The sequence below is a fragment of the Lissotriton helveticus genome, chromosome 5_1, assembly GCF_964261635.1.
Source record: "Lissotriton helveticus chromosome 5_1, aLisHel1.1, whole genome shotgun sequence".
In the NCBI taxonomy this organism is placed as follows: Eukaryota; Metazoa; Chordata; class Amphibia; order Caudata; family Salamandridae; genus Lissotriton; species Lissotriton helveticus.
In genome coordinates, this window is record NC_136065.1 from 465,473,919 (window position 1) to 465,488,830 (window position 14,912).

Genomic DNA, 14,912 nt, shown 5'->3' on the forward strand with positions numbered 1-14,912 from the left:
AACTAAAACCCCCACCCCTTCATCCATCCTCCAGGTCCATAGTTGTTCTAGGCCATGGTGGCTGGTGACATTTGAAAGTGGTGTGGCATAAAATCTGTCTTGGAAGTGTTACTTTACCAGTAAGAGAAACAAGTGAGCCTGATGGACAAAAGTGTGTGTGTGGGGGTATCTGGTTAAAAAAGAGTGGCAATTGGCTGCTGTTTTTTGCACATATTTGCAGCTCGGTGAAGAAAAGGACCTATAAGTTGGGGCCTGATCGATGCTGCACGTGCTGTCATGCCACTGCAGCGTGTTGGCTGTAGTACGATCCAGCTGCAGTGGATTTAGAGGTTGTTAAAAAAAAAACTAGAGTGAAACATGATATTGTGGTTTGTCGCCAGAGATAGCAGGCAGCTTTAAAAGAGCAGAAAAAACTGCTGAGAGAGGAAGTGTGGACTCTGCACGCTAGTTACTCTAAACCAAAGTTTGCTATTCTGGAATATGGTGAACCAACCAAATTTTGCTAGGGTTAAAGGGAACTAGTTGCACTCTCATATTTCCTCTGAAAAGTGGGTCAGACTTTTTCAAGTGATATACGATCCCGCTGACCGAAACAAGTATGAATTATTGGCCCCCATTACTGTCTTACGTATCCAATGCTGCTGTCAGGGATGCCCTCATCATCTTCCCACTCAATCCATGTCCCCGTATTTAAAAAAAGGTGATAGGAATGAGACAGTGTTAAAGGCCCATCTTGTTGATTTGAGTTGATTGCCGAGGTCCTAGGGCAGGTGGCTCTTTTGAGACTCATGGGTTGTGCAGAGAAAAGTCAGATAATTTTGAATTGACAATATGGTTTCTGGCCTGTTCAGCATACGCGTACAAATATACAGTGGCTAATCAGGGCAATCTACGAACGGCCTTTATGAAGCTCACATCTGCGTTTGACATGGTCAGTAGGGACAAATTGTGGCCTGTGACTGGTTCCCTGGGGGTTAACTTGAATATAGTTTATTTTTTATCCTATTTGCATAGGCATCTTACCGCTTTGGTAAGATAGGGCTCTGATGGTACATGAACAGAGTTTTGCTATTACACATGAGTTAGACAGGGATGGATTTTGTCCCCTTTTTTATTTACACTGTATGTTAATCAATTGGATTCCTCCCTGCTCAGAGATGGTCTTGATATGCCTCAGGTGGGGTCTAGATTAAATCCAGCATTACTTTATGCTGATGATGAGGTCTTGATTGCCCGAATAGCACTTGGTCTTTAATAAATGAATTAGTAAGTTTTAATAACTTTTTGAAAATTTGTTCTTTAGTAAGTCCCACATTATGATCATGGGCCTTAGTTCCAGAAAGTTGATAATGTATTAGATCGAAGAATCTGAGATTTCTAGGATCTTGTCGTTTCCGGAGTTTGCTGTTCGATCAACATGGTTACTGCTTTTAAATACTAAAAACGCTCATGTTTGTTTCTGCTGTATTTGACTTTGTCTCTAGACTAGGGACTAAACCAATGAATACATTGATGAAGATCTATTTGGCTAAATGTGTGCCAGACATCTCATATGGTAGCAACTTATGGGGTTTTGTGGACACTTCTATATTGCAAACCACAGAGAATAATTTTACATGTTTTCTATTCTCTTTACCTCAGAGTGCCACTGCTTATATTACCCATGAAACATTTGGTCTGGAATACATCAGTACTTGCATTTCCCCTCTTCTCCTAAGATGGCTGTCAATTTGGAGTAAAAGCAAAACCGAACTGTTAGAGTAGAGTAGTCTTTAGGGATTGTTTGAGTCTGGATAAGGCCCCAAGATTCCTAGGCTTAGCTACGTCAAGCCTGTTTTTATGGCTTTAGGCCTCCCTGAGCTCTTTAACACTCTTGCCTGTATCACTAAATATGACCTGTATTGGACCCAAAAACACCTTTTCTTATATAAACGGTCTCTTAAATAATTAAATGAAAGTTAAAATATATTCCTGTTTTTGTTTCTAACTTGAGCCATTGCTTATTATCAACGAGGTTCAGATTAAATCCGGTACATTGGTTATAGGCTGAACCAAGAGGTAGTCACCAGGTTAAAGATCTGGGTCTCGGTGGGTGCAATACCTTTTCATCTCCAGACAGTGATGCACTTTGTTTTGTGGGTACTGTGTAGATTTACGTAAGAACTTTATTTTATTTTAGTTAAAAGATTTACATTTTAACCAGTGAGGTAAGCTTGGTTATATCTCCAAATGTTGTGATCTGAACGGATTTGCTTTTATATTGTTCGATTTTTTTAAAGTTCTGTCAAAAGGTTGTTAATCTATTTTTAACTGTGATTACATTGTATATTATGTGCACTTTTATGATTTTATTGAATCCAAAGTAAGGAAGGTGGATGATGATGAGTTCAAAACCAACATTTGTGCATGTAAGCCAAACTTGCACACATCAGTAGCTTTGCGAATCTGACCTTGCACAGTTAATCAACCACTAAAATGTAAATGTCTTGTGATTGAGCACGTGCTATGTGTTCGCAGCTATGGCAAACACCGAAAGTGAGACACAGTGAGATGAAGTGATAAGCAAAAGAATTACACTTTATGGTTAAGTGGAAAAGGCCAGTTAGTTGGCACTCTTTGACCCACGGTTGGTAACTCAATCACTGGCCTGCAAGTATAGACTCGTTTTACTTAAATAACATTTGGTGAAATCAAAGGAATGCTTAAAAGTAAATTTGCCAGAGCAGTTCACAGGAAGTTTCCTCAGAATCTTAAGTAAGAAAGAGAAATAGTGCAAATAAAAAAATTATATATCCAGAACTCTGCTGCAATAAGATATTTAGCATAATGAAAATGTTGGCATATTCATACCCCTGCCATAATCAAAAATCTGGTCTATACAGTGCCTATACGTACGTAAAGCCTTCGAGTCAATAAACTGGAAACATGCTGATACTTTTAATGATGCCAAAAGACCTGCATAATGTGTCTTCGTGGCTCCCTCTGCAAACTTTGTTTTTTTTGTTCAGCTTCTTTTTACTTGTGAGGATAGAGTGAAAATGGTCAAACATTCTAATCGATTAATAACCGTTTCCTGGCATTTACTACACTCCTTGCATTTCGCCATGTGCTTATTTTTGTTAAAATGTTGTAGCATTGTTGATGGGCCATGCTTTGCCAGCCAATGTTTTTGATTTGCCTTTGCAGGAAGCAGTAATGTGGGCGATATGCTGCCCACAGGACAACTGTCTAACATTCCTTGGCGCAGGGTGTGTGTGAAGTACACCAACAACGAAGCTTACTTTGATGTCATTGAGGAGATAGATGCCATTATAGACAAAACAGGTGAGAGATGGCCCTATACAGAGCAAGAATTCTGATAACTGTAATAAAAGCAGTGATGGTGCATAGATGGGGGACGCATTGAATAAATGCTGAGATGAGGCAAAAGTGAGGATGACAGTGTGAGTGGGGTTAGAAAGCAAAGCTGAAAGAACCACTGAGGGAAGTTTCACATAAGATGGAGGAGGCATATGAAGATATTCACGAGTTTTGGGTTTTAGGTTGAGGAGAGACTCTGAAGGACATAAGCAATGAGAAGAGAAGGCTGGAAAGATCAGAGATATTGATGGCAGAAGGCAAAGGGGGAAGAAAAGCGATTGAGATGATGGAATCAGGAAAGAAGGGAAGAGGTGAAGCAAAAGGGACAGAGGAGACCTGCTGTGAGATCACTAAAGAGGCAGTGAGGAGAGGGCACATATAGAGATGTGAGTGAGGAGGAACAAGACTGTTAAGAGATCATATCAGAATAGTGAAGGAAGAGGTAATGATCAAAAAGAGTAAGGGAAAAGGAAAAGATTGAGTAGAAAAGATATCTTGAGGCTAGGGAGAATGCTTAAATATTGGAGTGGGAGAGAGCACGTCATTGATGCCTGTAAGTTAATCACTCCACCTTATGCTTTCTATGTGTAGGTTCACCAGTGTTTGCAGAGATCCAGGGGATTGTCGACGCCTGTGTCAAGCTTTCAGGGATGCCGGATCTTACTCTTTCCTTTATGGTAATCTCCACTGACGACTCCTGTTAAACCAAGTCCTTTGAAATACCCCAGACAATTGCCTCCTGCGTTATTTGGAGGCTAGAGGGTACATTGGATTTGCCCCACTTTGCAATCCTGTGCTTGATGTTTGTACCCTACAAAAACATAACCTTGAGTCAAAAGCCTCCTTTTAACTGTTAGTTTTTTGTTCTTCAGCTAAACCACCCTAAACGTGTCATTCTCAAAGACTGTCCCAACCCTCAAAATTACTTTAATTAACTAGTTCAACAACTTCCTCTCAACATAACTGGCATTCATAACAATATAGTTGCAGGGGGGTGCCCCCTAACATTAACCCTCCTCCCATATCCTCAGCTTCTATCGTACTCTTGTAGTGCGTGTATCTCCCAGCAAGACGGACATTGCTTTCTGTCTTTCTGAGATGGCTCTGTTGAGCACCATAAAATGTAATATCTGTTTTTATGTACTATGAAACTCAGAAGTGTAGTAGGTAGTGCTGTATAAACTTATATAAATAAAGTTATTAATCTGCTTTTTTTTTTAGCTCTTCCGCTCATACGAGCTATAAGTACAGACACAAAGTCTTTCTTTCCCCTCTGGAGCTTTGCACATTTTTTTTTGTTAAATTCGACAACTGTGATATTCACAATCCCAAAGCATAATCTCATCCTTTTAAGCAATTTCAGCTTTTTCAGCTGATTGAAGCTACCCGCTGTTTTCTAAAAGATGTGGAGGTGTTGGACCTAACTTTGATAAAAAGTCACCCTACGAAGCATACTTGATGCAATCTTTACTTCCCCAAACATTTAATTTACCACAAGGGCATGTGTTCCATTAATCTTCTCTGTTCATCTGGCAGTCCCTTTTTCGTTTGGCATCCCCAATCCCTCTGTTTTTCGTCCCGAGTCCTGTTCCACAACATTCAAATGATATCAACTATCTTTTGCACACATTCAGGTGTAATTCATCACACCCTCTTGGATCCAGGCTTACCAATCCATTTTCTAAAGGTTTTCCTTGGTTTTCCCAGGTTCTTTCTATTCTAAAGCTCTAGGCACGCAAGTTAGAAAAAACGAAGAGGCAAATACAGTTATATGTTAAAATTGCAGTATGCACCAGCTTTAACTTTATACAAACAGACATTTTGTGCAGGAAAATAAAGCTATATATATGTATTACCAATGCATATCATTGATCACCTGTTACCCTACATCGGAAAAATCCTAGAAACTATTATCTTTGTCCAACTTAAAACCTTTGTAGGAACTAAAATCCTTTATCCATTCCAGGTAGGTTCTTGACTAGGCCTTAGTAGGGACCTTGATTTCACCTCTGTTAGTTTACCTTCTGGGTGTATTTCCAGGGCGCTGGTCCCTTTAGATCTGTCTGCAGCATTCAGCACATTCATTCACGTTATTCTTCTGGCTAGTTCAATTGACATTGACACATTTGCATTTAAATGGCTAAAATCTTTCTTGGATGATCGTCTCAGTCTACTTTTCTCCCACCGTTTAGGTCTGAGGCAAAACATGTTGGATGCAGTGCCTCTAGGGATCAGTATTTTCTCCTCTCTGGTTTAACACCTCTGTGTTATCCCTAGTTTGTTTGCTGCCCACAAAGGGTGTCAAATTTTACATTCATGCCAGTGACTCACAACTGGTATTAATGTAGTCTACTGATTCAGTCTCTTTTTTTTGCATCCTCGTACAGCCCAAAGACTCTTAGATATGTTAATTACTGTGCATTGGTGTTTGTGCTTCAATTTGTCTTATTTTGAAACTGAATCTGGCAAAGACCAAGCTCCATACTACAAAAAAGCCAATAACAAAAGGAATCTTTTCACCCTGGCTGAGGTCATGTGCCCTCCACCACTATGTGCCGAGTTGTCTGCTTCTATATTGATGCAGGCCTCTTTCTAGAACACCAGATGTAAGAAAGTAGGATCTCCTCACTTTTTGCTGGTGTCATTCTGGTTTTCTGACTAACCTTACAGGGATCCTCCTAATCAGGACCCCAGTCACTCTTTCTCCCTAAATTGGACTTGGTTAATACTTTTCGTACCCTCCTAATTGGCTACTGGTGTACCCTTCCAAGTCCCTAGTATATGGTACTAAGGTACCCAGGGCATAGGTGCACCAGGGGTCTCTCATGGGCTGCAGCATGTATTGTGCCACCCATGAGGGTCCACTTAAACTATGACTACAGGCCTGCCATTGCAACCTGTGTGAGCTGGTGCTAGCACCACTCACAACAGATATGTTTCCTTGTATCTGCGGTCACTGCACTTAAAACCTATAAGTCACCTCTAAGGTAGGCCTTTCAATCCTAAAGGCAGGGTGCTTGGTCTGCAAACCTAGGAGTCTATTCTCCCGGCTTTGTAAGTGCAGTCAGCCATTTTATACATACAGTGAACATTACGTCAATTATGAGATGTCTGACTATATGTTGGCTCCACCGAAACCGGTCATATTTGGTATCAAACATGTTGGAATTTTACCCCAGCACCAATGCCAGTGTTGGATGTAGGATCCCATGTACTGAGAGCCCCCTGTATTCCCGGTACCAGCCTTTCGGGGTCTAACAGCCAGCTAGTGTTGCTGCCGACCACAGACATGATTCAGCCCTCCTGTTGCTGAGCCAGGCTGGAGCAGGGGAAGGTAGAACAATAGGTTTCCTGTCACAGGGAGATGTAACCACCTCCTAGACAGGACTTAGTGTATTGGGCTGGGGTGGGGTGCTTGCCAGTGCCACCAGACTGCTTTAAATGGCACATTTGGTGCCCTCCTTGCATACTCCAGTTGGAATCAGTTCAGGAAACGTTTGGCTTCCGCTCTGGCATGAAACTGGACAAAGGACATGGGAGTATCCTCCCCTCTGTCTAGCCCCTCCTCTTGGAGGGATCCCTGAATCGTCCCAACCCTTTCCATAGGGTACTTAAGGGCTTACCTATGGGCGGCTCTTCAGATTTGTCATGAGACAAGATTCAGATCCGAAACCACTTCATCTTTAACCATCTGGGAACTTTTGACTTCGCTTTTGGAACCAAGACTGCATCTGGGAAGACTCCTGCTGCTCCTGGTCTCGTTGTCCTGCCAGTCTTCTGCATAGTCTGTGCCTATGCTCCATACAGGTTCTTCTCCAGGCCAAGACAACAAAGGAATCTCCCTTGGAGTGAAGGAGTCACTCACCTGCATTTGCAGGCACTGCAACCAATCTGACCGGTCTGCTGCTCTTGACGTCCCACGGACTCCGAGAGGCTCAGTGACACAGGTGGTGGTTCTGCACTTCCTCAAGGTCTGTACTGTCTTCTTAGCAAGTTTGAAGTCAGTATCCCTCGTCGACCCGCTGGAGCAGTACCCCTATGCACCGCGTCGACTTCCCGTTGCCAAGGCTTGTTGACTCTCTTCTCCAGAGATCTTCGGGCTCCAAGAAGCTCCAGCCTCCAGCATCTCTAGATACCAAGGTCTTCGACCTCCCCGCATCCTCTGCACCGTGGGCCTGCATTCTTGGTGAATTGCTTGAGGTCCTCTTGCGACTCCTGTGCCTTCAGTCTGTGGGTTCTCTAGAGGGTCTTCTTTGGCTCCAGTGGGCACCCCAGCTTGCTCGGGCCTGCTCTGACTTTCCTGCCCTTGGTGAGTCCCTTGAACCTTGCCGGTCCAGACATTGCACCTTCTTTGCTTTCCTCATCTGTTGCTGCTGCCAAAGCATGTTGTTGCGCAAGCCGGACACCAACCCCCCGCCCACTCCTCTCCCTCTCCCCCCCCCCCCCCCCCCCACCCCCCGCTCTCGCCTCTTGACGTGGGACAGATGGTGAACTGCTCCTGGTTTTCCAGCTTCTGCGAGAAGGGCACAGCAACTCTCCTGCATCTTCCGTCATCTGTGGTCATTGATCTTCCTTGCCTCCTGGTCACTCTCGAGTGGCATAGACTCAGTCCCCTCTGCTTGCAGGCACTCCTCGTCAAGAATCCACAATTGGATTCCACCGGACTCTTTCAACTTCTTCGCCAGCGGCATCTTCACTGAAGTCCTCCATTGTGGTCTACAGCGGTTACCGATGTCACTTCACACCTATGCACCTGGCTTCTCTGGTGTAGGTATCCTGTCTTCTGGGGTATCTATGGGTAGGGTGACTCTCCAACCTCCCTTCTTCTGGTCCTCTGGGAAGGGTCCTTCTTCTTGAAAACTGCAACAGCGACTTCCCCATTGACTTGTATTGAGCATGCGGTTGTGTTTCCACTCTCCAAACGGCCTCCGTACTTAACTTGAATGGTTCCTTGGGACCCCGGCTCTTCTATGGTTTGGTCTCCCCCTTGAGACCACTCTGTATTTGTGCTTCTTACCTGTTATTTTGTTGATATTGTAACACGTTAGTGAGTGTTTATAATAAATACATATTTCTATAACTACACTGTGTGGTTCCTTTTCTCTTAACCTACACTATATGCTATACTATAAGCTGCTTTACACTCCTTCTGGACTAAGTCTGAAGGCTGCTATCCACAGCTACCACTTGGCGAGCTTTCTGTGGTTGTCTAATATCACTAAAATCACCCTAAGGGTTGTCTGGATTAGTGCAGGGTGCTTCTCTTAAGTAAGTGTTCACCATATACTAAGCCAGTCTCCTACACTAGGCATCGAAACTTGCAACAGTCGAATTCTGGCATATTAAATTCCTGAAGAAGATATGACCCTTCATTGATGCCCAACATCACATTCCCTTAGTCAATGCATTTGTAAAATCCCAGCTCCACTATGGCAATTCTATCAGTCTCTCCAAGACACCCCATGAAAAGACTGCAGATGGTGCAAAATGACACAACCAGGCTTTTTACTGGTTCTTGATGCCGTGATCATAGATCTCTTCATTGGCTTCCAATCAGAAAAGGATACTTTACAAAGCCTTGGAAATAGAACACTCAGCAGCTCATAATATCGGACCCACTTTTATGTCAGCAAAATTACAGCTACATTAACTTAAATGTATCCTGCGCTCATCTGAACAGCAGCTTCTAAAAGCAGACCCTGCCCAGAGAAGAATAGCAAAGCACCAGACCATGCTAAGATTATCTTTAAATAATTCTGGCATGATCTTCTCTATTATCAAAGAAGTTAGAGTGAACCCACACTCCCAACATTCCATCTAGTTCTATGTATAGATGCAGTCAATTTACTTGTTACTTTATTTCTCAGATCAACAATATTGTAGATGCATTAGACAACTGAAAAGTTCTCATTTGAGATTTTCCAGAGAATGCTTGATATTCTTGAAATTGAACCTTTACTGTCATCCTGGCAACCGATAACAATGATTTAAATCAGCTGGTCCTAAGTTGTTGACCCTCTAGATATTCTGAGGACATTCCTGATTACATCCATAAGACAATCTTAATGATTTAGGGAACAAGTGTTGGAGATATTATAAATTCCTCTTTAACTAGAGGTTCCGTACCAGAGTGACTGGAACACTGCAATTGTGGTGCTCTTTAAAAGAAGAAAGCCAACCATATTAACCTCTACTATCGCATACATTTTCTAATTTCTTACCCTTACATTTTGCTCAACATTACTTAAAAATACTCTACTACCAAATTAAGAGGGTTGTTGAGATAAACCATAACCTTCCTACTATGCAAGCATTGGTTCAATCCAGCTGCAGTACTAAGGTTATGGTAATCTCTGCAGAAGACAAACTTAGACATTTTTCTGGTTTGACTCAGCCCATTGCACTTATCTCGCTGAATCTGTTGGCAGTGTTGGACACTGTAAATCACCAGGTCTGTCGGAATTTGTGTGAGTGCATGAGCCTGATCTCTTGACTTTAATAGTGAATCCAGTAGTTGGTGCTTGCTCGGTATATACTTCATAGGAATGGAACGTAAATCAGGTGTACCTCAGGGCTTTATTGTGTCCCAACTGCTTTTTGGGTCGAGGGACCATCCGGTCTGCCGAAGGCAGAACCGGAAGTCCGGAGATCTTATGTTGTGGAGTAGGGCAGTTTAAACCCGCCTCTCAGCTCCGTTCGCTTCCATTGGCTGGCTTCCTAAACAGAGGCCAGCCATTGGAAGAGAAGTGAGTCACTCCAAACAAGCCCCATCTTTTTCGGATTCGGGGGCGTCATTTTTGCTGTTCTTTAGCTCGTGACGTCGTCCGTCACTCAGGACAGCAAAACACGCCCCCGAATCCGAAAAATTCCGGAAGCTTGTGTCCGCCATTTTCCTGCTAGTAAGGTTGAGGTAGGCTGCTCTCGCTTCCTCTTCCACTCCTGGCTCAGCTCCCCCTCGTCTCCGGGCTCCCATGCAGCGCCCTCAGTGTCTCATGGATGTCGTTTTTTTTTAATCACTGTGATTCGCCACAATCCGCCTCTGACGCACCCTCAGCTCCTCCGCGTTTACCGGAAAGATACACAACCCGACAAACACTTCCGTCGCAAAAGCCCCGCCCTACCTCTGTGTGCGAGACGCCATCGTTTGCGCACCACCGCTTCCCTCGACGAGAGTGTATCTGCGACTGTCCTCTCTCCAAACTAAGGATCCGGGTAGGTTTTACTCAGTGAATTTACTGACAAACGCAGATTGGGTAGTCATTTTGTGCCAGGAGCTGCAGAATTTAGTCTGCGTGTAGGCTGTGCGTGTGTTTGTGTGTGCCGGGGCCGTGGTCGCCTGGGAATGGGGGCCGTGTGACCAGGAGAAAAGAAAAGCCATTGCCGAACTTGGAACGTTTTAACCGCGGGTCGATCTCTTTCTCTTCTGCAGCCCTTGCCGTCAGGTATGTTTTCGCCGCTCGTTTCTCCTAGTTTGCCCCCTGCTCTTTCCCTTTTATTTCGTTGCCCGTCTTCCCAGCACTTCCTCTTCTGTTCCCAGTTTCTGTTCCAGAGAAGAAGGAAAGGCTGGGTCAGCCCTGCTAAGCATACTCATTAACCCCCTCCCTCCGCCCGCAGCTCTCCTTCGTCCCCCGCTCTCATGCGACATTGTAAATGTATTTGAGCTGCTTCACCACCTCTGGTGCACGTGTAATTGCTGCTGTGTGCGGTGGCCAGCTCGCACGTGACTGCACAGGCCCTGCTCGGGTTTATGGGACCAACACTGAAATTCTTTACCCTGTTTAGGGTTAGGACATAGGATCGCACCATTCAGTTTCAGAAACGGAGAAAATACCTGAAATGCAATGTAATGGGCAAACCGAAAAACTGTTGAAGTGTTTTACATTTAATAACGTGTTTTCCCTTTATAATGATGTTTCTGTTTTTGGCAGCGCGGTTCGTTTAAGCGTGCAACGGGCTCTCCCTCCTCTATTTACGTCAGGTGGTAGACACCGTTGTCGAGGAAACGGCTGTCAATGCTGGAGTGTCCACTGAGGTTGTTCGCCGGGGGAGTTGCGACGCGGTTACTGTACCTGTTAACAGAGGTAGGGAAGTTCTTATTAGCCTCATTGGGACGAAGGGTTGTCGGTTTACCTGTCTTATTTCAATTACCGAGCAGCAAGCACCTGCGCAGCAGTTGCAACTGGTTCAATATTGGCTCTGGGAAGTGGGGGATGATTTTCAGAGACCGCAGCAGCCAGAATTAACCCAACATGTCTTTGTTTTGACTCCAAAAAAGCGACCATGGGGACCTAGGACTGTTGTTCTTCACCGAATGTGCGGCTGGATTTTGCGAGTCTGGATTTTATCCTTTCGGTTCTCTTGTATGAAGTTTTAGTTTAATTGCAAGCGTAAAAACAACACGTTCTAGGTCTGAAAGGGATACTCGCACCTGGGCTTGAGCAACTTGAGCTTTCTCTTTTGCGTTGACGAAATAGCAGTTCATGTGTTAGAGGATGGCGAGCCAACAAATTAACAGGGAGAGCCGAGCCAAGGGACTGGCTCGCCTCTAAGAGCTCTTTCACGAGCCGAGCCCTGTGAATGTTTGCCATGTAAATAATGCAACAAGTAAAACTATTTGATGTAGCTTTAAAATTAAAAATAAGTGTTTTTCTTTGACATTCGGCTACTTTGACAATAATAATACATCACATTATAGGTTCATTGAGAAGTGCTGAGAAAAAGGGACAGGTGAAACAAAATATTTGCATAAAATCATACAGTTTGGTTAAGCTGGGAAGCCGGAATTAATGTCCGGGTTTCTGGTTTCTCTCTGTACAAATCAACCACTAAATGGGTATGTATTTGTGGTCATGGTTGCAGAATGCCTTGATCTCGAAAAACTGTGATTTACCAACCTGAATGCAGATCTTTCAAAGAGAAGCATACCTTCATGCTTGCTGCATTTAGTTGCTGACCGCATGTGCCTGTTGTTACTCATGACCAGGTTACTTACTGCTAATCTTCATTACTCCAAGTGTTTTTTTTGTGCTGTTCTGTTGGGTAGCTGAAGCTCTCAGTCATGTGGCGAGGAAGATTTAGGAGGTCATTGTTATTAAAAAGTAGTGATCATGATGGCTTTGGAAACATACAATGGTCTACTCTCAGAGTGTAAGTGTAAGTTCAATGATGCAGTAGCGGTCGGTAGTGGGAGTAGCTGCCGGGCGGTGATGTGGGGAGGGGGAGGGGCATTGTGGGGTGTAGTAATCTATGAATTACGGAGGATTACAGGTAAGTAAACATATAAATAAATAAAACGATTTTCATTGTGTGCACTGCATTACATTTGGGGATGTAGTGCATCCAATAAAATTATTTTTATTTATTTATATGTTTACTTACCTGTAATCCTCCGTAATCCATAGATTACTACCCCCCACAATGCCCCTCCCCACATCACCGCCCGGCAGCTACTCCCGCCACCGACCGCTACTGTAATGATGAAGAAAAAATGTTGGTGAGACTTCTATGGATCCAATGATCGCCTCCATATTGATCTCTTTTCTTCTGAATGAAATTAAAAACATTGTAATACCTTTCTACAACACTGAATATAGAGCCCTTTCTGAGGACCTATGTGGGCTGAAGTTAAAAATTAAAAATGTCTCTTTGAAAAAGTTCTGCATAGTATTAATAATGCAAAAGCTACCATTAGTTTTCCGCTTTGAAACCGTCAAATCCATTAAGAGGCGACTATCCTGTATTTAACATCAAATGAGGCTTGGCCTGCTGTGAGGCAGGAGGCCACAACCCACTTTTAGTCACCCCTTTCACCTCAGTTTGTGCTGCCTACATCAGCATGTTGGGTTCAAAGGCAGTTAGTGGTGGGAATATGGTGGTCTGAAAGGCGCCAAACGTCTCATTTAAGAGTTACTGGCTGTGTTTGCTCCCCTGCCCCCGTGTGTGTGTGCGGGGGGGCTCTGTGTGTGTGTGTGTGTGGGGGGGGCTCTGTGTGTGTGTGTGGGGGGGGGCTCTGTGTGTGTGTGGGTGGGCTCTGTGTGTGTGTGTGGTGGGGCTCTGTGTGTGGGGGGGGGGCTCTGTGTGTGTGTGTGGGGGGCTCTGTGTGTGTGTGGGGGGGCTCTGTGTGTGTGGGGGGGGCTCTGTGTGTTGGTGGGGCTCTGTGTGGGTGGCTCTGTATGTGTGTGTGGGTGGCTTTTCGTGTGTGGCTCTGTGTGGGTGTAAATGCAATAGGTCATGCATTTGCGAGCGATTAAGCTATTGCCAATGTAAATGACAATGCCATTATTTAAGATGTAAAAAAAAAAGTCATGCACAATGCCAATAGCTCTACCTTTAATAATGCCGAGACCATTGCATTGTAAATGCTTGTTAGTTTATAGGTGTTCCTCAGCTTTCTTACTCCTGTCTTACAGTTTTACTTTTCTTATGTACATGCAGGTAATTCAGGCTTCTGGCCACTAGATCTCACAGAAATTCCAACTTCTGTAAATGCTGTCAATAATCTCAGGGTCAAATTGTACACACAGCAGTGGTTGGCTCTTTATGTTATCACCTATTATTTTTTAAAAGGATTTCGCATCTTTTTCCCTTTTCAAATGAAGTTCAAATCATTAGCACTTTAATCTCCTTGCGGCTGGATTACTGCAGTGCCCTGTACCTGGACTCACTGTAAAGTTGTCATCTTTACTTACATTTGGTCCAAATTGCAGCAGCTAGCAGGGCTACAGGCCTGACCAGAGGGTACCATGTGACCCCTGCTTTATCTTCATGACTCTAACGTCTTATGAATCAGTGGGTGATTTTCAAATCTCTATGCATGGTACACCAAACTCTGTATGCCAGGACTAATGCTACCCTCTTGGACACTTAGGTCTCCGCATCAATTTCTCCTTCAGATTCCTACAATAAGGTGAGCCAAGAAGGGTAGCCGGGCTTTCTTGGCTGTGGCAGTCCCCCTCCCCCTTACCCAAGGAATATACTCACTTTAGATCTACACATTATGTCCATCCTATAAAAATTCTGGAAAGCAATAAAGACTTGTTGCACCCCTTTTGAAGAATCCCGCTCTATTTAAGATCATCAATTTTTCACATTCCCAGCTCTGTGGTGCCTTCAGCGGAAGTGTGCTTAACAAATACCTTAAACAAACAAGCCCTTAGACTCTAATCTGTCTCCGAGTATAGGGTGTCCCCCTTGTGCAGCAGCTTGGGTCTGAAACAACTTCCCGACAGAGATGTGCTCATTCCTTCCCTATCTCTCTTTCGAAAACAATAGATACCTTGCTTTTTAATAAATAAATGAGATTCTAATTTTACTTAACCAGTCTTCACTTTTGTGGATATTCTCTTATATAGAGTACAGTACTCTAAAAATACTCATAACATAACACAAAGTTTGTATGTTTTTTTTATTTTTATACAAACCAACATAGTGAAAGAAAGTTAAAACATCCCACATTTAGCCCCAACAGTGTTGCAAAATGTTGTTTTATGCAGGAAACCTTTCCTGCAAGCAAAGTTAGTTAACTCTACAAACAGGTGCAAAGTGGAAAGTTA

At 43.7% G+C, this 14,912-nt stretch overlaps 1 protein-coding gene across 4 annotated transcripts in view; it reads left to right on the forward strand.

Moving 5' to 3' along the window:
* Positions 1-14,912, forward strand: part of AP3M1 (adaptor related protein complex 3 subunit mu 1) — a 125,364-nt gene that overhangs the window by 30,521 nt on the left and 79,931 nt on the right. For all 4 annotated transcript variants that reach the window (XM_078642745.1, XM_078642746.1, XM_078642748.1 and 1 more), the window contains exons 4-5: positions 3,187-3,324; positions 3,952-4,037. In XM_078642745.1, coding sequence (XP_078498871.1) covers positions 3,187-3,324; positions 3,952-4,037 — 224 coding nt within the window. The remainder of the gene's footprint in view (positions 1-3,186; positions 3,325-3,951; positions 4,038-14,912) is intronic.